This window comes from Medicago sativa, chromosome 3 (genome assembly GCF_051527215.1).
Source record: "Medicago sativa cultivar Bolivia chromosome 3, Bolivia_mono, whole genome shotgun sequence".
NCBI classification, from domain to species: Eukaryota; Viridiplantae; Streptophyta; class Magnoliopsida; order Fabales; family Fabaceae; genus Medicago; species Medicago sativa.
In genome coordinates, this window is record NC_140751.1 from 82,423,383 (window position 1) to 82,451,302 (window position 27,920).

At 33.1% G+C, this 27,920-nt stretch overlaps 2 protein-coding genes across 2 annotated transcripts; both read left to right on the forward strand.

The window, feature by feature from the left end:
* Positions 1–1,944: 1,944 nt before the first annotated feature.
* Positions 1,945–7,693, forward strand: ALB4 (OxaA/YidC-like membrane insertion protein). Its single transcript, XM_085754745.1, has 11 exons — positions 1,945–2,441; positions 3,298–3,408; positions 3,603–3,677; positions 4,227–4,287; positions 4,596–4,669; positions 4,786–4,890; positions 5,394–5,501; positions 6,106–6,209; positions 6,295–6,507; positions 6,601–6,910; positions 7,301–7,693. The coding sequence occupies exons 1-11, from the start codon at positions 2,079–2,081 to the stop codon at positions 7,382–7,384; spliced, it is 1,608 nt and encodes a 535-aa protein (XP_085610871.1). The 5' UTR covers positions 1,945–2,078; the 3' UTR covers positions 7,385–7,693.
* A 1,434-nt stretch (positions 7,694–9,127) lies between these two features.
* On the forward strand, positions 9,128–10,828 carry LOC146940960 (chalcone synthase 1A-like). Its single transcript, XM_085754746.1, has 2 exons — positions 9,128–9,329; positions 9,595–10,828. The coding sequence occupies exons 1-2, from the start codon at positions 9,152–9,154 to the stop codon at positions 10,584–10,586; spliced, it is 1,170 nt and encodes a 389-aa protein (XP_085610872.1). The 5' UTR covers positions 9,128–9,151; the 3' UTR covers positions 10,587–10,828.
* Positions 10,829–27,920: the final 17,092 nt, after the last annotated feature.

The following is a 27,920-nucleotide window of genomic DNA, read 5'->3' on the forward strand; positions in this document are numbered from 1 at the left end:
TGACGAATGGAATTGGATGAAATGAGAACTAATAGTTGGAAAGAAACCATATTCCTTTATTTAAAAAAAAAGTATCAGTACCATTTCTCAGCTTGTTCATATGAGCAAAAGTCTTGAAAAGGGTATCAAAACCAGGGGTGATGAATTACAGTGAGTATAGGAATGAAGCAATGATTTAACGAGATTTGAATTGGTGATGATTTTGCTGAAAATGGAATGTGTTGTTTTAAAGTTTCGATTTTTAGTGAGAATGGGAATAAGGAAGGAATGGGTATGAAGGGTGTGAGAATTAAGGTTATGGGTTTGGACCCAATTGAAATGTGTTGTTTTATGAAGGTGTGATGAAGATGATGAAGAAGAAAGATGAAGAAGATGAAGAAATGAAGGAAAAAAAGATATTTTTGTTTTTTTAAATTTTCTGTTTTTTAATTTTTTTATAAATGATGGTAAAACCTTTTTTTTTTTTTTTTATGTTTTTAATAATTTAAAATTATTTTTAATAATAAAAAATACAAAGTTAACGTTTTTTTTTTAAAAAACTAACAGAAGGGACCACTTTAGTAAACGGAGAGTTACGTATGGGACCAAATTGAGATAGTTTAAAGTTAAGGGACCAAAATGAAACGCAAAAATAAGTTAAGGGACCAAAGTCTGTATTTACCCTATATAATATATATCACACTGTAAATTTGGTTTGGTAATGATGTGATCAAGCATTATAATTAAAATAATCATATTTAAACACAATAGTTGTACTAACTAATCACGTGGAGTTTGGAATAAAGAAAATATGATACTACTATTATATTACTCCCTCGAAGTGATGACCGAAAGGAGAAATTAATAATAAGGGAGCTTCTATGGTGCAGTCAGAAAACTGACTTTTTTAAAAAAGTTAATTTTTGATTTTAATGTTTGATTCATTTTTAAATTGTTGATTACTAATTAATCATCAATAGTAATTCATCTAGTAATGCTTGCAACATCTTCAACTTACAAGTACTATTTTATTGTCGGAATCTTTAACATGCAAACAGAGTTGATGATATTATGTGATAGTCTTAAGTGTTACACTTTGTGGGGTGTTACTCTTATAACAAGGTAGGATAAAATTAGATTAAGTGTAATCTTGTTAATCTGATGAATTGATGATACTATGAGGACTAGACTTTTGATGTCATTGTACAAACAATGGGGTGTTACTCATTACATTTTTGATGGTATAGTGTTAACTTCACCAAAAAAGTCATTTCCTTGACTTCACCATAGAACTACCCTAATAATAATGCCAACAACCTTTAATTACAATATGAATTTATTGTAAAATAAACAATGAATTTAATATCTCACAAAAACAAAATTTAATTTATACATAATAATTTTAATATAAAGATATTTTTACATTTTTAATCAATTATGACCGTCAAATTATTAACAAGGTTAGCCTTTACTCATAATTTTAAAGTAAAACATTTGATTGATTGTAATTTACCGAAAAATAAAGACATGGTGACACAAAGCTTGTTAATTTCCATAACTCTTTTAGTTTATTTTTTTTTTTTTACAAATCTCTTTTATTTTTTGGATTCTACAATTTATACGCATTTAAAAAATATACATAAAGATTAAATAACCCCATACTTGTCAAAAAAAAAATTAAATAACCCCATATTTGACACCAAAATTTTAGACCAAACTTGTCTAAAGTGAACAACTTATTTTAAAATGTAAAATGAGTACTAATATCTAACTAATTGACAAATAAAAGATAAATATTTTAGATACATTTTCTTTCTTTTATGGTGTAAAATATTAATTTTGTTATAATATTGGTGGACCCTTTAAATTTTTTAAAAACCCAAGAAAGGCGGAGTAAAAAAACAAAAATCCTACAAACCCCTTTGTCTCTCTAACTATATCACCATCATACTTGTATGTTCGATTACATCTCCTCCATTTCCGTGTACCTTCTTTCCACCACTCTGTTCACTCCGCTTTCTACAACTTACAACGCTCCTATCAAAAACCCGGTCGGTGCTTGGTTTTTTCATTGAACCGGTTCATTTCAACCCCAAATAATGGCGGCTCTGTTACCTTGCACGCCGACTATACTCTCTTCTCCGTTCGTAAACCGGAGCAGAGCCAATCATCTTCCACTTCGACCTCACTCTCACGCCTTCCCAGGCTCGACCAAACGCTTTCTTCGCGGTTCTCTTTCCGTTGCCCGGTTCGGATTTCATCCCGGTTTTTTACCCGAGCCGGAAGATGCTGAATTCGTTCTCAGGGAATTGTTTAACCGAGCGGAGGGTTTTCTTTACACAATTGCTGATGCTGCTGTTTCGTCTTCCGATACGGCGATAACAACCACCACCACCACCGCCGCTAAACAGAATAACGATTGGTTTTCTGGAATTACCAATTATATGGAAACTATTCTCAAGGTCTTGGTTTCTTAAACTTTGATTTAACTATATTTTTAATTTTGTTTTTGATTTTATTGATTGTGAAATTTAAACTTTTATTTGAATTTGAATTATAATCATACTAGAGAGGGTGAAATTAGAGTTGTGAAGTAGTATTGTAATTTTAGTTGTAGCTTTCTTCATTTTGAGGTGGTAGGTAGGGTTTTGGTTAACGGTGTCAGCAGTTATGGTTACCATGGTTTTAAATTGTTAAGTTGTGAACCTTTTATCTGCTGTGAAATGTGTGCAGTTGCGATATGATTGTAGACCACATTTTTAAACCCCTTGTGACTTGAGAAATATCACAAGCACCATATATAAAATAGGTTTAGATATGATTTTAGTCTCTGCAATTATGGCATTTTTTAGTTTTAGTCTAATAAGTTTTTTTGTTGTTGTTTGGATTCAGTCTCTGCAAATTCAAGAAATGTTGCTTTTAGTCTTCGACTTCAGCTTATTGAGCGACATGGTGTGATTTTATTGGCCCACGTACGACGCAGAGACTAAAAGCAACAAACTCTATATTTGCAGGGACTAAGATTATGTTGAAACCTATAAAATGTACCATCGGTTTCCCTTTCTGTTTCTATGTGTCATGGAAACACAACTCTGGAGTTATAATTTTTCATATCAATAAATTATATGCAATTTGCTAAAGAATCCTATTTTTCATATAGGTGTTTCTTCTAGTTCTCTTTCTGAAATCGTTATAAGTTGTTAACTTGTGAGTTGTGATTTATTTGTACTTGTAAATTACATAACTTCACATGGTTCTATTTCTACTTGGATATATAGTCAAGAGTAATTCTGAAGGGAAGTATTTTATCGTTTTCAGGTACTCAAGGACGGGCTTTCTACTTTGCATGTGCCGTATGCTTATGGTTTTGCGATTATAATGCTCACTGTTCTTGTAAAAGCTGCCACATTTCCGTTGACAAGAAAACAGGTTTGTCGTTTTTGGAACGTGCTTCACATGTTTTTTAAGTTTTGAAAATGATCCATACGGGTCCTGTTCTTTTGATACTCCTGAATTTAAGGATGTAAAATGCTTGTCATTGCCTTTGACATTTAAAAGACATTTTTCATCATGTTGTTTTCACCATGATTTAGTTAGATAAACTTTTCTGTGACTGTTCTCAGGTAGAATCTGCCATGGCTATGCGATCTTTGCAACCTCAAGTGAAGGCTATCCAGAAACAGTATGCCGGGGATCAGGTATTTTATATGACTTCTATAATTGTTATTTTTTCCAATAAAACATGTTCTTTTTGAACTATTTCCTGGTAATGTAAACTGATTTTTTTATTTACTTCTTTACCATCATAAGAGCGTGTATGGATTTTGGAATGCTGAGAAATGGGATTTGGTTTGATTTGTAATTTGTAAATCAAATTTGTGTTTGAAATGATAAAAGAGAAGGAACAATATGATTTTTAAAATCTCATTGATTTCTTTTCATGTGTCACAAATCCTCTTGAATATGGTAGTATTTGTGGGAATTGATTTTTTTTTTAATTTAATTTAATTATTCAGATCGACCATTTACTCTTATTTAATGGCCTTTTCCATAAAAAAAAGTCAATTTCATTTTTTAGCGAGTTTCAAACATATGATTGTAAACATTAAATTTGATTTCTAAATCGAATAAAAGCATTTTTGAGGATTCCAAACATGATGTTAGCATTTTGACTCTGTATCCTTTTACCGAAGCTTTTTCCTTCTTTTTTCAACTGACAAGATTTCTTATGTATTGTCTTCTTGCAGGAGAGAATTCAACTTGAAACTGCCCGGTTATATAAATTAGCCAACATTAATCCTCTAGCAGGTATCCATGTCATAATTGTCACTATTGCAAAGGGGTTGTAGACTGTAGTCATAGGTATTTCCTATGGCTTTTAGGATGTGGCCTTCCTCAGTTTTCAGATTACAAGTCTGGTTGTTTTCTGATTTGTTTCCAGAATTTTGCTTGTACTGTTTCTTACGTTGTACACACACGCACACACACAAAAGATTATTATGGCTTGGGTAGGTAGATGGAGGCAGTGATCAATCCACTCCTGTATAAAGCATTAATATTGCTTTTTAAAATTGAACTTGCTAATTCTTTTATCAATCACTCTTCATTCTTCCCAGGATGCCTGCCTGTTCTCTTAACAACACCAGTGTGGATCGGGCTATATCGAGCCTTTTCTAATGTGGCTGATGAGGTTTGTTGCTTATTATGTTGAGTTTCTATTAGATAGTTACCTGGGCTGTTTTTCAGGTATACATATATTTCTATCGTCAATGGCTAATGTAATATTTTGTCTAATAATAAATAAAGGGACTCCTCAATGAAGGCTTCTTTTGGATACCTTCTCTTTCTGGTCCAACTACAATTGCAGCTCGGCAAAACGGAAGTGGTATCTCATGGCTTTTTCCTTTTGTGGTAAATACCTCAATTAGCAAGTAAAATTACACGTGTCGAGACTATCAAATTTGCAACTTTGTAAGAATTATTTCTTGACGAGGTCATTTACTTTCATGCTGAAGTCGTATGAAATGGAATTGAGAACTCTATTCATTTGTTTCATTAGTAAGAGCACATTTCTTACATTTTCTAATTTTTAGGTGCATTTTTGCTCGGAATCAGTTGTTTGATTTTGCTGCTTTTGCCTTTTCAATAATCATTTTATTTTTATAGATTAAAAAAGCGCTGTCCCAGTCCTTGGCCCACTTAAGTTCTTCAGTTTTCTCCTTGAATAAGTCCTCACAATTGGAGGCCTATTACTTACATGATTCACCTTCATTAATCTAGATTATTGTGAAAAGTTTCCATTGTTATTTTAATTTTTTGTTCACATTGTTGGTAATTTCTGGCAGGTTCTAGGTGGATGTAAATTTGAGGTTTGTTTTAATGCTTTTTGCTTTGATTTTTTTTTTTCATTTCAGGATGGTCACCCTCCCCTTGGATGGCCAGATACATTGGCTTACCTTGTCTTGCCTGTTTTGCTGGTTGTCTCTCAATACATTTCTCTCCAGATAATGCAGTCATCACAGGTAATTGATGTTGCATGTACAATTAAATTGGAGGCTTCTTGGCTCTATAATTAATGCTCTCCCTGAACCTGTGGACTGAAGAAATAACACATTGAATTTATTACTGATATTATCTAGTTTACAGGCCAGATTTGAATTCAACACTAACAAACTGCTCGGTTATATAAATTAACCCTAACTAGGAGTTTCCTTCTTTATCAACAAACACAGATAACTGCCTATACTGCGGACACCCTATTAATAACATACCATAACTACCCACATAAAAACATTACTTCCTATCTGAACCTTGTTGACTGTACAAGCGTTTCTGTGTTGTACTGCATAAGCGCTATACCTATGTTTAGTTATAGCTTTAGTAAAACACTTTTCTAACTTGTTAATTAGTGAAGTATGTTGATATGATTTTTTTTCCTTTTGGTATAGCCAGGCTGTCTAACTGGATCATCTATTACTATCTAATATGTCATGACAGTCATGTGACCCATTTTTCTATAGGAATTAATGAAAACTATTTGTGCTAATTTACTTGGTATTTGGACATTTAAGTGCATCTTTGTGTTTACATTTGCACCTGAACTACTCATAATTTTCCATGATTCAGGCTACTGATCCTAATGTGAAGAGTTCTCAAGTCTTAAACAAGGTCCTTCCATTAGTGATTGGTTATTTTGCTCTTTCAGTTCCTTCAGGTCTTAGCCTTTACTGGTAAGCACACGTAAAACCTTCCAATGGTCTTATATGTGTAAGCGTGATATCTATATTTGCTTATTATACTTTTTAAGTTGTGCAGGTTCACAAATAATATATTGAGCACTTTACAGCAAATATGGCTTCAAAAGTTAGGAGGTGCGAAAAATCCTTTGAGACAAGTTCTTGATGATAATGTGAAAAATGTAGACCTAATGCAGGTTCAAAAGTCAGTATCGAATCTAAATTCCACAAAAATTGAAGAAGCTAGAAAAGATTCAAAATTGACATCAGAAGGACCACGACCTGGTGACAAGTTAGTGATTATAATTATAAGGAGCCACACTTATTTCATAATGCTATTGATTGATTTTAACCTGTTGTAATTGTGTTCGTCTTTTTATTGCAGATTTAAGCAATTAATGGAGCAAGAGGCAAAGAAGAAACAGCAGAGAGAAGAAGAGAAAAGGAAGGCCGAGGAAGCAGCAGCTAAAGCTAATAATCACGAACAAATAGTTGAAGGAGGAAACCAAGTTGTAAACGACTTAGTTAAAAATTCCCAATCTGTGGCTGATGATACTGATCCATCTATATCTGGAGTAATAAATGGTAATAGTAAGGACTTGGAGGGAAATCAGAATTCTACATCTACATCTGATACTGCAAATGATGAAGGTTCTGCTCATTTGAATGCAGTAAACAAGAAAAATCTAGAAAAGGTATTATTGCATATATAACATGCTTGCGGCAATTTTGGCTGATGTTATAAGAATCATGCAAGAGTGAATTTTGTAGAAACATCTCCTTTGATATCAGTGTTTCCTTGGCACTGCTGTTTTATGTCTCAAATGCTATGTTTCTGATATTGGGATAGTTAAATTTTGCAATACTATAATATACACAAGTATACAAAATTATAGTTTGCAATATTATACCGCTTGCTGAGTTATGATTAAATGATATAAAGGGTGCTGATAATAATGTGTTAATTTTTTAATTTTCATTTATTACTTCTTTGGGGGTAATGAGGAAACATTCTTTTTTCCATTAGGATAAGGATAACTATGATTTATTTTGTAAATCTTACAATTCTCCCTCCAATTTCACAGGAACCAAGAGAAGTATTGTCAACCAGAGCTACTACAAACAAGCAAGCTCATGGAGAAAACTCAGATAGCGTGTCAAAGGATTGATCAATTAGAGCATTTAAAAATTCAGCTGCTGTATAATTGGCTGGTCAAGCTGTCATCTATTGGCCATGATTTAGTAATACAAATAGAAATGCAACGTCCCATTCGATTTGAGGCTGGTTAACAATCTACATTGCCACATAAATGATGGAATGAATGAGATTTGAGGATTTCTACATTGGCCGGTCGGCATGGGTTGGGTTTAATTTAGATTTGATGGCTGACATGCAGCTTTGTAGGTTGAGTTTGTATTATATTTTCTTACATCAATTTTCACCAACTAGTTAATAAATAAGGACAATACCCTTTATAGCCTGCTTGTCATATTCGATGCTATTTTTGTGTGTCGCTATACGATGGATCAATAAACTCTGGCCAATGTATATGCTGTGACTGGAATACCATTATCCGAGAACTTCCATAATGTGTTTTTCTGCCCTCAAAAGTATAGGCATGTAAGTGTAACAGAACTTTACATTGGCCTTTATAGTATTTTCTTATGATATTTGGCCTCACTTGCAATAATGATGAGTTTATGACGGTTTAGCGTTTTCAGACATGATGCGTCATGCAAGTTTGTCCGATGCCTAACTTTTGACGTGAGACTAATTTGTTAGGCCCCAATTTATGAGACTAATTTTTTTAACGGTAGTTTAACGGAGTTAACGAGAAGGGAGGATATTGTATTTTGAGAAACAGAAGTGATGAAAGACATTTTAACATATTTAAAGGGAGGTGTTTGTAAATTTCCGGAAGGACAAATATCTCTCGCGGTCCTTTAAGTTGTGTGTTTAGAACAAGACCAAGTTAGTTTTTAAGTTTTTTTTCATTTCAAATTGGTCCCTTTAGCTTTTTTATTACAACTTGGTTCTTTAGGTTGTAGAATATTTACATTATCTATTTTTTAAGCCAATTTTTTTAGAAAGTGACTATTGATCATTTAACAATGAGGTGATAGGTCTAAAAATTCTTATGACATCAAACATGATTACTTATGCACATTTTCTTCTTGTTTTTAAATTCAAGCTTAATTTTACATATAAATATTCATCTATGATACATCTATGAATCCTAGTTTTGAGAACAGTGAAGTTGGACATATCAACTTAACATTAAACGTCTACATAAACACTTTTTAATCGAGCTTGATGAAAAATATGCATGGCATAGATATTTTCTGATTTAAAGGACCAACTTTGTAATAAAAAAAAACTTAAAAACGAACTTGTTTTTTAGTATTTCCATAAATAGCAAACCTAAGAATAATCCTACACATAGAGGGTCGTGTTTGTGACAACTTTGGATAACGTTACCCAATTTCTTTTGTTAGGTAATGTAGTAGCCACCTTGCTTATTTGATCGCTTCAGGTTGCTTACGTTACGTGAATCCAGGTTTAATACTTCAATTCGTTGACAATGTATATGCTATAGCATGCTACTGTAAAATTGATAATGCCATACGTATAATAGTTGCTAATTGAACCCAACATATTGATAATATAAATGAACACAATTTACGCTATAAGTGATTATACGTTAAATGCCCTTCGTTGACAATGTAAATGTGTACGTTTAATACCTAAGGTAATATATACTTCAATTCGTTGACAATGTAAATACTTATCATAAATAATGATTGAACCCCATCTAACAACGTTTCCTTCTATTCACTCAGCCAGCCAGCCACACTATATATATCATATGTTCCAAACAACACTTTTTCATACACCAAATATCAACTAGTATTTTTAATACATTGCAAGCTAAGATATGGTGACAGTTAATGAGATCCGCCAGGCACAGAGAGCTGACGGCCCTGCGACTGTGTTAGCAATCGGCACTGCAACTCCTCTAAACTGCGTGGATCAGAGTACATATCCGGACTTCTACTTCCGCATCACAAATAGTGAGCACAAGACTGAGCTGAAAGAAAAATTTCAGCGCATGTGTAAGATATCTATTTATATTATATGAATTTACTTTTATACACATGGTTAGTGTACAAATTTTGCACCGTCACCAAATTACATGTGACTTTAAAAGTAGTTATGATTAAAGTTAAATATTGTTAATGATTGATTACATATGATTGAAAATGTAAATATTTTCGGACTGCATATAAATTATGTCCATGTTATATATCTTTTATTTGTCTCTATTTTTTCTAGTGTTACTTAAAGACTAATGATTAAACTGCGTATCATTTTTTCTAGGTGACAAATCTATGATTAAGAAGAGATACATGCATTTGACAGAACAAATATTGAAGGAGAATCCAAGTTTTTGTGAGTTTATGGCTCCTTCTTTGGATGCAAGACAGGACATTGTGGTTGAGGAAGTACCAAAGCTCGGAAAAGAAGCAGCAACAAAGGCTATCAATGAATGGGGTCAACCTAAGTCAAAGATTACTCATCTCATATTCTGCACTTCAAGTGGTGTCGATATGCCTGGCGCTGACTATCAGCTCACAAGGCTCTTAGGCCTTTGTCCATATGTAAAGCGTTATATGATGTACCAACAAGGTTGTTTTGCTGGTGCGATGGCTCTTCGCTTGGCTAAAGATTTGGCTGAGAACAACAAAGGTGCCCGTGTGTTGATGGTTTGTTCAGAGATCAGGGTATTTAATTTCCGTGGACCTAGTGATACTGATCTTGATAGTCTTATGGGACGGGCATTGTTTGGAGATGGTGCGGCAGCTGTGATTGTTGGTTCAGACTCGTTGCGAGAAGTTGAGAAGCCTTTGTTTGAATTGGTATGGACTGCACAAACCATCATTCCAGATAGTGAAGGAGCTATTAAAGCTCACACTAGAGAAGCAGGACTAACATTACATATCATCAAAGATGTTCCTGACCTCATCTCAAAGAACATTGAGAAAACTCTTGTTGAGGCCTTACAACCTTTGAATATCTCTGATTACAATTCCATTTTTTGGATTGCACACCCAGGCGGACGAGCAATTCTTGACCAAGTTGAAGCCAAATTAGGCTTAAAGCCAGAGAAAATGCAAACCACTAGGCATGTACTTAGCGAGTATGGTAACATGTCAAGTCCGTCCGTGTTATTCATTTTGGATGAGATGAGGAGGAAGTCAAAAGAAGAAGGACTTGGCACAACAGGAGAAGGACTTGAATGGGGCGTGCTTTTAAGTTTTGGACCTGGACTCACTCTCGAGACTGTTGTGCTCCATAGTGTGGCCACCTAAATCCTCACATTTTACCAAGGCAACAAGTTCTATTTCACCCAAAAGTGATTGTATTTGTTATCCCCCTGAAATAGTCAACTTGTTATCCACCGCATTGAATTTTTTCCTTTCATTTATCATTCTTCACATGTTTCATGTATCTATAATTAATCACGGTTATCAATGTATTAAATTAAACAAACCTTTGATTTTCTATTTTCTGATAAGATCTTTAGATACAAATAATGCATCGATTCGGCTCATACCAATTGATCAAACATGTGAGTACAATGAAACCTCTTTTCCAACCATTGGAACATCAATCAACTCCATGTCCTCAGTCTCAATGGATTGTTGAAACTCATTAAAATCAATGTAATACAAGATTGACTCCTTTCATTTCGTATTTGTTATCCACCGCATTGAATTTTTTCCTTGTACACCATTTATAGGTTGCACATAAAAATAAAAATACCTTTCTACCTATGGAAAAAATCATTAGTCTAACATTATAATGAAAGAACACGTGTTATTTTTCCAAATAGTGTTGCTGTACCAGCATCTTTTATCTAACATTGTAATTGTGTTCCTCTTTTTGTTGCATATTTAAGCAATTAACGGAGCAAGAGGCAAGGAAGAAACGGCAGAGAGAAGAAAAAAGGAAGGCTGATGAAGCAGCAGCTAAAGCAAATCACGAGCAAACAATCGAAGGGGGAGATCAAGCTGTAGGCAACTTAGTTGAAAATTCCCAATCCGTGGCTGCTGATTCTGATCCATAATTCCACATCTACATCTGATACTGAAAATGACGAAAATTCTACTCATTTCAATGCAGTAAACAAGAAAAATCTAGAAAAAGTATTACTAAATATATAAATATAGGACATGTTTCCTAAATTTTTTGGCATTGATAAATTAATTCATCCATAGGTACGCTAGAAAATGCTTTTTGATTTCATTGCCTAACATTTAAGATTGGCAGGGGAGGTGGGAACTATAACATGCTTGTGGCAATTTTGCGTGCATGGGCACCATTCAACTCTCCGATTTAGCTTAATGTCATAAGAATCATGCAAGAGTGAATTTTGTAGCAACATTCCTGTTGAAACACAGTACAAAAAGGATAGAAGAATCATTATTGAATGATGAGCAGCAGGAACACAATGCCTCTCAATTCCTTGTGCCACAGGCTAACACTACACCTTAGTTACTTGCACTGCAAGTTACATGAGCTGGCACTAGTTCAGAGTTGGTTACCAGAAATAACTAACTTCCTAGTTTATAGGGATGATAGGGTACAATGTAATAGGGTTGATACACAGTAGCATAGTATGTGCCTACAATAACAACCTATATAAGAGATCATTGTAACAAACTCTTATTCAATGAAAAAGTTCTCATTTCACTCTGATTTTCTTCTCTAGTTTTCTCTTTTCTTCAATGTTCTTGGTTACTCAACATGGTATCTAGAGCCTTTTGATTCGTCTTCCGCAAGCTTTCTCAAGCTCCATCAATGGCGCCTCGTAACAACGATGTTCTCACTGATCAATCTAGTCCTTTCTTCGTTCATCCTAGTGATGGACCTTCATCTGTCACTGTTTCTCCGGTTTTGGACGGTTCAAACTATCATTCCTGGGCTCGATCAATGCGAAGAGCGTTAGGAGGCAAAATGAAGTTTGAATTCGTTGACGGTACAATTGAACCTATCACTGATGATTTTGATCCTCTGTTTCGACCTTGGAATCGTTGCAACAACTTAGTGCATTCCTGGATTGTAAATTCTGTATCTCCTTCAATTGCACAATCCATAATTTTCATGGAAAATGCATGTGATGTTTGGAACGATCTGAAAGAACGATTCTCTCAAGGAGATTTGGTAAGAATTTCTGAACTTATGCAAGAAATCTATGCTTTGCAACAAGAATCCAAGTCTGTAACTGCTTTTTACTCTGAGTTGAAGATTTTGTGGGAGGAGCTTGAGATATATATGCCTGTACCAAATTGTGTGTGCAGAGTACGTTGTTCTTGTGAATTCATGCGCAATGCTAGACAAAATCATAATCTGCTTTATGCAATTAGATTTCTCACTGGTTTGAATGAGAACTTTGCTATGGTTAAGTCTCAAATTTTGTTAATGGATCCATTACCTTCCATGAACAAAATCTTTTCCATGGTTTTGCAACATGAAAGACAAGGAAATTTTGCTTCACCTAGTGAAGATTCAGTTTTGATTAACTATGCTGATTCCAGAAAGTACAAGGGAGACTCTTCTGGAAAATCACAATCTCAAGGAACCAATTCTAAACATGGTGTACGTGTGTGTACTTTCTGTGGTAGAAAGAATCACACTGTGGAAACTTGTTGGCAGAAACATGGAGTTCCACCTCACCTTCAAAAGACTTTTGGTTCTTCATCTGCTAATCATATTGCAAAGGAGGATGTTACTAATGATGAGAAGTCTTCATCATGTGGTGATAGCAAAACTACTGCTCCAGCTATTACACATGAGCAATATGAGAAGTTAATATCTTTACTTCAGAATTCATCTCTTAACCAAGGTTCAAAAACTGCACATGCTTCTAATCAGGTTTCTTCTTCCATGTCTCTTGGTCATTCACCAACTGACAGGCAAGGTACTAGTTTCTGTTCTTCTTTAACTTGTCACAATTTTACTCTAAGTTCTTGGATCATTGATTCAGGAGCTAGTGATCACATTTGTGGAAATCTAAAATGGTTTCATTCTTACAATGAAATCATTCCTACTAACATAAAACTACCTAATGGTCATTTAACTATGGCAAATCAATCTGGAACCATTAAATTTTCTGATGATTTTATCATTCATGATGTTCTCTATGTCCCTGAATTTCACTTTAATCTCATTTCTGTGTCCAAATTAACAAATTTCTTAAATTGTATTGTGAGTTTTAATGGTTTCCAGTGTTTTATTCAGGACAAGAAAACCAAGAAGATGATTGGTTCTGGTGATAAAAGGGAGGAGTTATACTACTTGAATCTTTCAAATAAGCTGACTTGTTCAGCAAGCAAGATTGTTCCCAACTTTGCTCCTTTACCAGATAGTGCCCTTTGGCATTTTAGACTAGGTCACCTTTCTTTTTCTAGAATGAAGTCCTTACAGTCTCAGTTTCCTTTTGTCTATGTAGATTCTAAAGCAACTTGTGATGTGTGTCACTTTGCTAAACACAGGAAATTACCATTTCCTGAAAGTTGTAATAAAGCTGAAAAGCCTTTTGAATTGATGCATTTTGACATTTGGGGTCCTATTTCAATTTCTTCTGTTCATAATCATTCCTATTTTCTAACTGTTGTTGATGATTTTAGTAGATTCACTTGGATAACCTTAATGAAATCTAAAGGTGAAACTAGACAACATGTCATAGATTTCATCACCTTAATTGAAAATCAACATGACTGTCATGTTAAAATTGTTAGAAGTGATAATGGCCCTGAATTTAATATGCCTCAGTTTTATGCCTCTAAAGGTATTTTGCATCAAACTAGCTGTGTTGAAACACCCCAACAAAATGCAAGGGTGGAAAGAAAACATCAACACATTTTAAACATCACTAGAGCACTTCTTTTTCAATCCCACTTACCTAAATCTTTTTGGTCATATGCTGCAGTTCATGCAGTCTTCATTATGAATAGGGTGCCTAGCCCCATTTTAAACAATCAAACACCTTATTTTCTATTACACAATCAAAATGCTGATTTGCATCAATTGAAAGTTTTTGGCTCTTTAGCTTATGCATCAACTCTTCAGGCAAACAGAGTCAAACTTGCTTCTAGAGCAAGAAAGTGTATTTTTCTTGGTTATAAAAGTGGTATGAAAGGAGTCATTCTTCTTGACACTCACTCCAAAGAAATTTTTGTTTCTAGAAATGTCACTCACCATGAAAGTATTTTTCCTTATAAAAATAATCCTTCAAATGTCTCATGGGAATATCATACACATCTAGCACAAGATTATGATATTGCTCCTGTTATTGAAACTCCTCCTTCTGAAACTGTGTCAGACCCTTTCAATTCAAATTCAAATTCCACCAATGAACCACCATCTTCCACTTCCATCACTAACCCTCCTCTTCCTTCATCACCTGTTATACATAAGTCTACCAGAGTCAAGTCTGCCCCCAGCTATTTGAAAGATTACATATGCAATAACTCTTCCATTTCATCATCAAAATCAGTCAACTCAGGTATTTCTTATCCCATTACTGATTTTCACTCTTTTGATCATCTTTCTTCATCACATAGAGTCTTTTCCATCTTTCTTCACTGAGCCTAAAACCTATAAGGAGGCATGTCAGTCTGAACATTGGTTAAAGGCTATGAATGATGAATTAAAGGCATTGACTGCTAATGGTACCTGGTCCATTGTGGATTTACCACCCAATGTGAAGCCAATTGGCAGTAAATGGGTATATAGAGTGAAACATAAGGCAGATGGCTCTATTGAAAGGTACAAAGCCAGATTGGTAGCTAAGGGTTACAATCAAATTGAGGGACTGGATTTTTTTGATACTTTTTCTCCTGTTGCTAAGCTCACTACAGTTAAAACCCTTCTTGCTATTGCCTCTATTCAAAACTGGCATTTACACCAATTAGATGTTAACAAGGCATTTCTTCATGGTGATTTGCAAGAGGATGTATTCATGAGTATACCAGAAGGGGTTTCTAGCTTGCCTGGCAAAGTCTGCAAACTGCAGAAAAGTCTTTATGGTTTGAAACAAGCAAGCAGAAAATGGTATGAAAAATTGACTGCTTTGTTGCTTCATGAAGGTTACTCTCAGTCCACATCTGATTACTCCTTATTCACTCTTCAACATAACACTAATTTTACAGCAATTTTAGTTTATGTTGATGACATCATATTGGCTGGTACTTCTCTGATTGAATTTCAAAGAATCAAGTCCATTCTAGATGCTAAATTCAAGATTAAGGATTTGGGGATCCTCAAATATTTCTTAGGATTGGAAGTTGCTCACTCTAAAGCAGGCATTTCAGTCTCTCAAAGGAAATATTGCTTGGATTTACTTGATTCTTCTGGTCTTTTAGGTTCCAAGCCTACATCAACACCTTTAGATACTTCCATCAAGTTGCATCAAGACACAAGTGCACCTTTTGAAGATGTGTCTTGCTACAGGAGGCTCATTGGCAGACTGTTATACCTGAACACTACTAGACCTGACATCTCTTTAGCTACACAGCAGCTGAGCCAGTTTCTGAATTCCCCAACAATCACACATTACAAAGCTGCTTGTAGAGTATTAAGATACCTTAAGAACAATCCTGGTCTTGGTCTTTTCTTCCCTAGAAGTTCAGAGAAGCAACTACTGGGCTATGTTGATGCAGACTGGGCAGGGTGTGTGGATTCCAGAAGATCAACAACTGGATTCTGCTTCTTTTTAGGTTCTTCACTCATCTCTTGGAGAGCTAAAAAGCAAGTAACCATTTCCAGATCTTCCTCTGAAGCTGAGTACAGAGCTCTTTCCACTACTACATGTGAGCTTCAGTGGCTGCTCTACCTTTTAAAGGACTTGAAAGTCAACAGCAGCAAGCAACCAGTCATGTATTGTGACAGTCAAAGTGCAATTCACATTGCATCCAATCCAGTTTTCCATGAAAGGACAAAGCATTTGGAAATAGACTGTCACCTTGTTAGAGAAAAGATTCAAAAGGGAATCCTCAGACTTCTTCCTATATCAACACATGAGCAATTGGCAGATTTTCTAACAAAGCCTTTAGCACCTCCAAAGTTCAACCAATTTATATCCAAGCTTGGAATGATAAATATTTATCATGGTCAAGCTTGTGGGAGGATGTTGAAACACAGTACAAAAAGGATAGAAGAATCATTATTGAATGATGAGCAGCAGGAACACAATGCCTCTCAATTCCTTGTGCCACAGGCTAACACTACACCTTAGTTACTTGCACTGCAAGTTACATGAGCTGGCACTAGTTCAGAGTTGGTTACCAGAAATAACTAACTTCCTAGTTTATAGGGATGATAGGGTACAATGTAATAGGGTTGATACACAGTAGCATAGTATGTGCCTACAATAACAACCTATATAAGAGATCATTGTAACAAACTCTTATTCAATGAAAAAGTTCTCATTTCACTCTGATTTTCTTCTCTAGTTTTCTCTTTTCTTCAATGTTCTTGGTTACTCAACAATTCCTATGATATCAGTGTTTGCTTGGAAGATTGCTTACCTCTTTAATGAACTTTCATGGAATGCTGTTTTATATTTCAAATGCTTCAGGTTTATGATACTGGAATAGTTTGCGAAACTGTATACATAAGCATGCAAAATTGTAGTGTGCAATATTATACTGCTTGCTGAGTTATGATTAGTTTATATAAAGGGTGTTGATAATAATGTATTAATTTTAAATTTTTCATTTATTACTTCTTGAAGCAATGAGGAAACATTCTTTTTGCCATTAGGATAAGGTTAACTAGGATTTATTTTGTAAATTTTACCATTCTCCCTCTAATTTCACAAATTTACATGAACCAAGAGAAGTATTGACAACCAGAGCTACTACAAACAAGCAGCCTCGTGGAGAAGACTCAGATCGCGTGTCAAAGGATTGATCAATTAGAAGAATTAGAAATTAAGCTGCTGAATGACTGACTGGTCCAACTGTCATCTAGTAGGTTATGTTCTAGATATAGAAATGCGACGTCCGATGCAATTTGACGCCTATGTGGTTAAAACTGTTCATTGCCACAGAAATGATGGAATGAATGTGATTTGATGGCTGGTATGCAGCTTTGTAGGTTATATGACGTCCCTTTATAGTCTGCTTATCATATTTGAAGCTATTTTTGTGTGCCGCAATTAGATGGATCAATAAACTCTGGCCTATGTATGCCATGACTGGAATACCGTTAGTAGAGAACTTCCATAATGTGTTTTTCTTCCCTCAAAAGTATAGGCATGTAAGTGTAACAGAACTCTACAATGGCCTTTTCTTATGATATTCGGCTACTCACTTGCACTAATTACGATTTTATGAAAAACAAAGACGATGGAACTCCCAACAATACTAAAATTCAGTCTTTAACAAGGTTACATACATAAAACTAGTTAAACATTTGCTTCTCTAATTGAAATTACTTTAAACCAAAATAAACATAAAATATAAAATTATGAAAGACATATTTAGATGCATTTATACCCTCATATCAAAAGAAATCTTGAGGGTTCATATCCTCCTTTTCACATATTGTTGAAACAAAACAACAAATGATATATTAACATAGGGTTTTGAAAAACTTGTGGTTACGATACTTTGTTGAAGTCATCTATAGTTGGCAATCATTGTTCATTTGCAAGCTCTTAGCACTCTTATTTTTCTCATCTCTCACTTGAATATTTCTATCGGTGTACATTTTTTTCACATCGATCGTTCGACGATCTTTGCTTTTCTTTCCGCTAAACATGGTTGAAAAATAGAGAGAAAAAAGGGAAGATGGTGTGTGTGTGTGTATGTATTTGTGACTTTGAACATACTAAGAAACTTTTATAATTGGAAGCAAATGATTATTTTTATAGGCCAAATTTTGGGTGTATCAAATCAATTGTGATTTCCACAATTATTATACGAAATAAAAAATCAAAGCGGTTTTATTGTTAAGATTACAAAAATTATAGCATCATAGAGTAATTGTGGAAATCACAACTGATCCGATCCGATGCACACAAAATTTTGCCTAGAAAAATGATCCATTTGCACCCAATTATACATGTTTCTTTTCTTTTTTCCCTATTTTTTGTGATTCAATCATGATTTGCGGAAAGAAAAGTATAGATTGTCGAAAGATCCATATGAAAAAAAAGTGCACCGATAGAAAAAGTCAAGTAAGCAATGAGAAAAATAAGAGTACCGAGAGCATACAAGCGAACAGTGATTGCCAATTGCAAATGAGATCAACAAAGCGTCGTAACCGCAAGTTTCTTGAAACCCTTTGTTACAACATCATTTGATGTTTTGTTTCAACAATATGTGAAGAGGAGGATATGGATCCTCAAGATATCTTTTGATACGATGGTTTAGATGCCCCTAAAGATGCCACTGATAATATTTTTATGTTTATTTTGGTTTAAAATAAATTCAAGTAGAGCGCCAATGATTATCTAGACTCTAGTTCCATGTATGTGGCCTCGCTAAGAATGAATAATAGTATTATAGGAAGTTTCATCTTCTATGAAGTTGTACTCCGTATTATTCAAATAAAGGGCATCTTGTTACACACATATATTTCCAAATGTTTTTAAAAAAATTAATCCTTTGAAATCCAATGAATCCATTTATCTCATTCATCTGATATGACCCTTACGTTACTAAGGTATCGTCTTTCCTATGAACTTCATGTCATGGTCCATCATAACAATGTTCATTTAGTAAAATGGTAGACTTTAGTATCTTAATAACCATGTTAACTATGGTTAGGTAATCCATTAATCAACAAATATTTGATTTTTCATATAACCATATGAACTATATTTAGGTCATTAGTTATCTAAGATTTGATTTTTGTTCCCAGGGCCGTCTTAACAAATTCGTAGGCCCAGTTTTAATCTCTTAAGGGATGTAAAAATAATTGAATTTTAGGCCCCAAAAAAATAAATAAAGCACTATAAAAGAAAATTATTAATAAAAAGGACTCAAGAGGGACTTGAACCCATGACCTCACATTAAAACATGAGAGGCCGCGCCACCACAGCACTGTGACCAACATAAAAATTTTTCGCTTTAGATGTATATAATTAATAATTTAGTGCTTTACATACCAAAAAAAAAATATCTTGGGCCCCCAAAAATCTGAGGCCCGGTGCCATAGCCCAGCCTCGACGGGCTATGGGCCGGCCCTGTTTGTTCCATTCAGATGACAAATATTTAGTCTATATTTAAACGTCTCAATCTTCTATCTTCTTGTTTCTGATATCCACTACCTAGAGATACTTGTCAAGGAGTTCCCCTCCAAAGACTTCTTAAACAATCTATTGCTTTGCAGCTTGATACTCGTCAAGATGTTTGTTATCTGTTGCAATTTTTTTATAATATTTCATTTAAGGTTTTGCTTTAAGGATTTCAACGTAAGAAAATCTGATTTCACTTTGTATTAAAAGCATCATCTGAATTCACTTTTTCAGGTCCAAAAACCTTTTCAATATAAGATGGGGCTAGAGGTAAGCAAACACTCTTTGATATGTTATTATTTGTGGTTTGGTTTGTTAAACTCATAATGTTTGTTTACTTAATTAACTCATAATTTTATGTTTGAGCTTTGTTAATATTATAATTTGGCTTATGATTAGGTTTGATAGAAGAAATGATCTAGCTTGCTTTTGTATATTTGGTAGGAACCTGATATTAACACAGACTTACAATTCATAACCTACACAAGCCATTTTTAACCAACTTAACAAGTGTTTTGTGCACTAGTTTAAATAGGAAAAGATATTCTCTTTGTCCTATAATAATTACCTTATTTGCATCGAATCCAAAATAGGTCTCAAATTAGAGTGTCATTTTCAATTTATAATGAAGATTTAATTTTTTTTTTCTTCCTATTATACTCTATCAGTTACATCTCTCTCAAGATGAAGTACTCCTAAGCAACAAAAATATTTGATTAATTGGTCTAAATTATATTTGTAATGGTATAGACCTAAAAGACCAACTCAACTTCACTTTTCTATTTAACCCAATATAAAAACCCGTTTTCCTTCTTCTATAAATCGAAACATCACATGTGCATCAAAATGTTTAAAATATTAGACATAGAATTATATCAAAACAATAAATCATAAATAAATAGTAGCACAAATAAATATGATTCATAATTAAAAAAAATAAAGAACACCGAAACTTATCGAATTTGGTTGAGGGGAGAAAAAACATAGTATGAGTATTTCGCCCACCACATGTCACTTAGCTGATGTAGTTGATCTCATAAAAAGTTCACTAGCTATAACATCCAAAATCACTTCTTATCAGTATAGCACATGAATTAGCAATGGCACAAGAAGAAAACAATTCGATGCTCAAAGAAACAAACTCTCAAAATATATCGAAAAATTGGATTAGCTATAAGAATGATGATATATGCAACATTGTATGAAACTCTGCATCATTTTTTTATTTTTATTTTTTATATTTTGTTGTTGGTCTAGTGACCAATACATATTGATGGGAATATTTTTTTTTTTTGGGAAACATATTGATGGGGATATGGTGACCCAATTTAAATCTAAAATTGAATAATGAGGTAGTAACAACAAGAACCTCGATCATCAATTGCAGGTTAAAGTTGACAGTTGCAAAACTATCCCTTCAAAATTTTATTTTGCAAAACTATATATCCTAGTTAATTACGAATGAATTTATTTAAAAAAAAAAATTAATTACGAATGAGAAACGTAGCAAGTTAAGGAACATGTAACATTAATGTGACTTGGTCAAAGGAGGAACTTAATTAATAAAATAACAAACTTTAAAATAATTTGAAGTTAATTTATATACAATCAAAAAATTTAAAATTACAACAAAAATACAAGTCTAAATTTTAAATTTTCATAATCAACACAAGAATATTTGTAATGAATCGCTATTAAAATTTTATTTCATCTAATCAAATAGTAGAGAAGGTTTCACCGAATAAAAATGTTAATGTACATTCTAATAATCCTGACACTACAAGAGAAAAATAATAGGAACTTTAAGATATCCCATCTTTGAAGTCAAGGATCAAACCAAGACTTAAACATGATTAATTATATAATTTTTTTAAAAATGCGCACATCTAAAATTCTTAGTTTCGAAATTGAAATCTTTCAACTTAAAAATTAGTTTTACATCAACATTTAAGTTTTTTTTTCTTCTCAAAAAGCACTCTTCCCTAAAAAGATTTGCTATGGGATTGATTTAAAGTTACATTGCAAATTATACAAGAAGAAGAGTGCTTTTTCAAGAAGAAGAAAAATTATAGCAAATCAATTGTTGTTATAAAAATGTAACTTTAAATTAATCCCATAGCTAGTTTCCACCCAAAAATCAAGATAACAAACCTATAATTTTCATCATCATAAGAGAATTTGTTCTAATAAATCAAGCATGGAGAAATTCATTTTCTAATTGCTCAAATATTAAAATCATGTTTTCTATGACTTGGAACATTATAAAGTGATTTATATGGTTCAAAACATCTAAAGTTTCACTCTTTTGAAAATAATCATCATAAAATGGGTTCTATTGTTTTAAAGACATACTAATAGTTCTATGGTTGAACAAGTGTGGTGACTACTATCATGATCATGCTTAGAGAAAAAAAATAATGATTAAGAAGAAAGGAAATGATCATTACATACTTGGTTTTTGATGAACAAGGCAAACTGTCCTTTCTTTTCTCTAATTTCTCCAAGATTGGAGAGTGAAACAAAAAATGCTGAATGAGGGAGAGGAAGAGAGTGTGGTGTACGAGTTTGAGGGAGAGAAGTAATAGAGGTTTCATTTTATGTTGGATGGTCAAAAGGTAACCACAAGTTCTTACTAAATGCAATGAAACAACCAAATTAAATGACATTAAAAAGTGAGAGGCATAGTGGACTTTTTTTTAGCAAGGATCATGGAAAATAAATTGAAATTAATCCTCTTCCTTGTTGCCACTATCATATTTATCTAAAAGAATGCCGCTTGTAAAAAAAAAAAGAATTAAATGCCAAAAAAAATTTATACACAAGAACAGATATATTACAAAATTTAAAATCTTTTTGGTAAATACTCATTCAAAGTACTTTGGTTCGTATAATCTAAACAAAGTTCATTTTTAAAACATACATTGGAGAAAAAGTATCTAAAACTAAATCACATTAGAGAAAACTTAATTTTAACCAAAAGTACATTTGCAAAATTAAATTCAATCGAAAGCACATTTGAAAACGTTAATCAAACACACTAAATAGATTAAATGCCATTAAAAATTCACACTAGAGGGGTTTCTTTTCTTTGATTTTCCAATTCCATGCATTCAACGGAATAATAGGTAAACAAGTTACACAAACACACACATACATGCACCAAAAAACCGTCTGTCTTGCATATACAGTTAAAACTCTATAAATTAATAATGTCAGGACCGGAGAAATTTATTAATTTAGAGAATTATTAATTTATCGATAAATTAATAATTATTAATTTAAAGAGTTTTTAAGTAATTATACTGTACATACCAAACAAAAAGGCAAATTAGTTTATGCCTCTTAGAATTACGTTGCAGCGAACCTTGGGACTCAACGTAAATTAGTAACTACTGTGTTCATTTGCATTGGAAATCAATAATGACTTTTGAAGTACAGTAAATGTAAACAAGAGGAACAAATGTGTTCAATGTATTCTTAATATATTTTTTTTTTCAGTTTCTATGAATTATTAATTTATGATTTTCTTGGGACCGAAAATTATAAAGGGATCTCCCGAAAAATTATTATCTTATTATTTTATCGAGTTTTTCAATTTTTTACATTGGCCCAAGTCGGGACCGGACAAATTTATTATTTTAGAGAGTTTATTAATTTACCGAGTATTAAATTAAAGAGTTTCTACTGTAACTTCTATATGAATTTATGATAAGAGATTTTTTTTTCTCTCATGGTGTAAAACTTTTTTGCATATATATTCAATTAAATTACATTGTAGTACCACCTTTATAAATTCATAAAAAAATCTTAAAAAAAGGCATGCATGATGTGATTTGATTAGATATACGCTAAAAAAAATTACACAAAAAATAATTAAATTCCAGTAACTTATATGTTTTTTTAGGGATAGTAACTTATACTCCCTCCGTCCCTTAATGTAGCCACCCATTGCCTTTTTCACATTTCTTAAGAAAAGTTGTCAGTGTAATTAATGTGTCTGTTTTGTGTGTTAATATTACGAAATTGTCCTTTATTTGTATGTGTATTAAATTTGACTTTCATATTTCAAGACAAGATAATAGTATTAATTAGAGATATGTTTAGGAAAAAAAATAATAAATGCATCTAGTAATTTGAAAAGGGGTTTACATTTATGGACAAAAATAAAATCAAATGGGTGCTTAGATATAGGGACGGAGGGAGTATGTTGAAACACATAATTGCCAACCATTGAAACTTGAAAGTTTAAAAACGTTAATTCATTTAAGTTTTAAAACTTTGGAATTGTTTTTTCAACGGAAAACTTGGGAATTGATTTTAAAATCAAATATTAATTTATTATGCTCATTTAACTCTTCCTATACGTAGTTCGTAGGCTTAGTTCAGTTGGTAGGAACGATCTTCTCATACACGTAGTTCGTGAACTTAGTTCAGTTGGTGGGAACGATGCATAATATATGCAAGGTTCGAGGTTCAAACCCCGGCCATCATAAAAATAAAATAAAAAACTCTTCCCATACGTACAGGGACGGACCTGAACAAGGCATGGTGTGGCACTTGCCACACTAGTTCAGGTCCGATTTATTTTTTTATAATTTTGTTTTGTTCGATTCACTTTATATTTTTACTCGTATATTAATACAGACATCTAATTTTTATTATGTTTATAAGTCTGTTTATATTCTTACTCATATATTAATACGAAAACATATTTTTTTTTATTTATATACGTGTCTATATTTTTACTTATATAAGAGAACTTTTTTTTTTTAATTTATACATGTGTTTATATTTTAACTTGTATATTAATATGGAGACCGATTTTTATTTTTAATTTATACGCATGTCTATATTTTTACTCATAGTTAATACGAAAATAAATTTTTGTACAATTTGTACATATGTCTATATTTTTATTCATATATCAATATAGAATTTTTTTTTTTTATAATTTATATGCAATTGCGACTTGCTTCCAAATAAAGAGCGAAACACTCTCACTCGCCCGTATGCACGGGTATCCTGCTAGAGCATTAATTTATTATGCTCATTTAACTCTTCCTATACGTAGTTCGTAGGCTTAGTTCAGTTGGTAGGAACGATCTTTCCATACACGTAGTTCGTGAACTTAGTTCAGTTGGTGGGAACGATGCATAATATATGCAAGGTTCGGGGTTCAAACCCCGGCCATCATAAAAATAAAATAAAAAACTCTTCCCATACGTACCTCTAAAAAAGAAACTCTTTCGTTCCATATGTTAGAGAGTTTTATGGGACTGATGTTTTTTTTTCTTCAATCTTTTTTACGTTGGACTTTATTTAAGTGACTGTCACAGTGAATACACCGATGTAAATTTTTTCTTTTTGAGAGGGCCGATGTAAATTTTTGTGAACATATATCAAATAAAATCATATGTCACAAATATTTATTTTTTATTTTTGAAAGAATGTCACAAATATTTATGAAAATGTGTATATTAAATGTATAAGAAATTAAAACAATTGACTTTTTTAAAAATAATTGATTAATGTAAAATGCTTAAAAAATGTTTCGGATGCACTCATTAGCCACAAAAGTAAGCACATTACCGGGTTTAGAGTTTTCAAATGGTGGGAATTCTTATATCCTCTACAGTGTTTTGTCATTTGTGGTCTACTGGCTATCCAAGAACTTACGTGTTCTAGCAAACTACCACTTTTGCATGGCATATGCATGTTTTATTTGTTGACGCAATTATTCGAATGTTTGAATGATTTAGGGCAGTTCCTTGTAACATTGGCTATTGTATGTTCAGCACGTGCACTTCTGACTTCTAGGTTGATGTAGTAACGTACGATTCTGGTATTAAAAGATGGGCTCAGTCTAGGGTGGGAGAGCTTGATAGGTCTCCCACCATGAGAGAATAGCTTTAACGGATGGATGTTGATGACCTATGAGTATCTATGATGCACTTGACACACCTGAACACATCTCAATAGTTTAAGATCCTTCTTTATTCTCTATGTTACTGTACCTCCTCCTTCATCTCTATCCACACCGACGGAAGGTTTTTCCATCACCATGGGACAGGAAAAAATTAGCTAACATAAAAGCCACAAATCCATAATAATAATAAAAAAAAGTTTGTTCTTGCATGTTCCTTTTGTTCACTTCACATTGCAACTTTATATATGTATTTTAAAACCTCAAGCGAAAGGGATAATGAGATGAATAAAACCAAGCAAACAGAATCTAATGACCATTTTTTAAACTACAGATTCTACAATAAAAGTGGGTTTCTAAAATCAAGTCTGAAAACATTAAATATCCGCAAAATGGGACTAAATCAGATGAATTTTGCTATTAATTTGCTTTGGAATGTTGGTTCTTGGTATTGTTCATGTTTTTTTGGTGAATAGGAATTGTTCCATAAAACGGCTATAGTGGCGACGGAGGTCGCAGGTGGCTTGCCGGCGCATGGAGATAGAGTCTGATTTAAAGTTAGAGTGAAAGAGACATAGTACATGCTATCCCTGTTCGCTCACCCTCCTGAAATCTCATTATCATGCCTTTTGTTTTTTTTCTTCGCAATATCAATACAATTCGGGGCAGATTTATCACTCATGTAAACACCAATTTTTTTTTCTTTCATTCAACCGTGTTCCTTGTTGTTGCACTATCCAGTATGTTGGTTGATGTAGATCGGAGTTTAGGAGAGAGAAAGTGACGATGAAATAAAAGAGAGTATTAAGTGATGACAGCATACAATAAGATCTATAGACATTCATAATCCAACGGCTAAGAAAATTTGTTTTAACTTGCTCACGGTAGGAGACCTATCAAGGTCTCCCACCCTAGACAGCGCCTAAAAGATGAATTCAAACTTATCCATCCGACATAAACATGAGACAAACTTCAAACTTTGTGGACTGAGATGGTTTATATTTACTTATTTGAACACTTATAGTGACATAAATTACACTTGTTCCTTTGAGGTTGGAACAATTTTGAGCTTTTATTTTAAAATTTGTGGTTGGACCTTATACAAACCGTAAAACCGATTTGTGATGTAGATATTGTCTTTCTTTAAAAATAGTTTAGACACTTTTACGATGAAACCTTTATACTATGAATATTTAATTTAGTTGTTTATTCAAACATATTTGAATGCCTAATTGCCTATTATTACCCCTTATGTTTGTTTGTTGGTTAGCACAAGAAAAGGGTGTTGATATTGTTTGATTATGATATTATTAACGGATGATTGGCAGTGTTTATTGGTTGGTGACAAGTGACAATATACCGAATAAAAATTGGAAATTGATGGGTCAGTCATCCATGATCGTGGAGTTGTACTGTAGGGAGGTAGCTACAAGGAGTAATTAACATAAGAGGACCCAACATGCATTTTTTGCTTCCATTTTTTTACATTGCAATTCGGTCACGTTTTCCACGGAGTGAAATTTGTTTTTTTTATCACTATGTTCACCTAAAGGATCTAAATAAAAATACACTGGTGTTTTTGAAGAAGAAAAATACATTGGTTTTAACCTGGTTTTTATAAGAAAGGGTCATTGATAATCCAAAAATTGATAAAAGTATGGTGAATGATTGTTTTAATCAAGATTTCTATTTAAATTTTTACGAATGATTCGTATTTAGTTAAAGTTCATTAACCATTTGATCTCATTCCCTTACTTTGTCCTTAACTATATATATGTGCTGCTCTGCCTATAATTAGCTAAATAAAAAAAATGCCCCTATACATATTGAAATTAAAAATCGCATAAGAATTCAGATAAAACATATTCAAAACCATCTTAAACTAAAAGTAGAAACGAAGGTTTTTTATGCTTGGATCATTATGAAATGAGACTCCCAGGATGAGTCGGTAAATCATTAAGCGCAAACAAGAAATGTTTTGGATCTGAAGTTGTTAAAGCAATTTATAAAGTTAAACTCATTAACTTTTGATCCGATTAATGGTTGCATCAATTCAATTACAAGAGAAACAAGATTAATACACATTTAACACCAGCAAAATTAAAAACCTTTGCACCAGTAGACTATTGCACACCAATTCGAACAACCTAGAAAGACATGTTACTTCTGCAAATACATGAAGCACTGAAAAAGCAGCTGAAACATCCATCACCATGTATTAGTATGCTTGCTTCTTTGATTATTAAAATAAAAAGTATGTTTTGTTTAACAATCTTGTGCTTTGGTTTGCAAAATCCCTTTATCAGTTTTATTGTAATTAGAAAACAGACTTCCACGAAGGATTAAGCAAGTAAATTAGAAGGAGAGAAAATAGGAACGTACAAACTAAGGAACGAAATCACGTCACCACTTAAAATAGAATTATTGTTAAATATTATTGTTAAATAGGGTTAATTGAGTAAATCAGCCTCC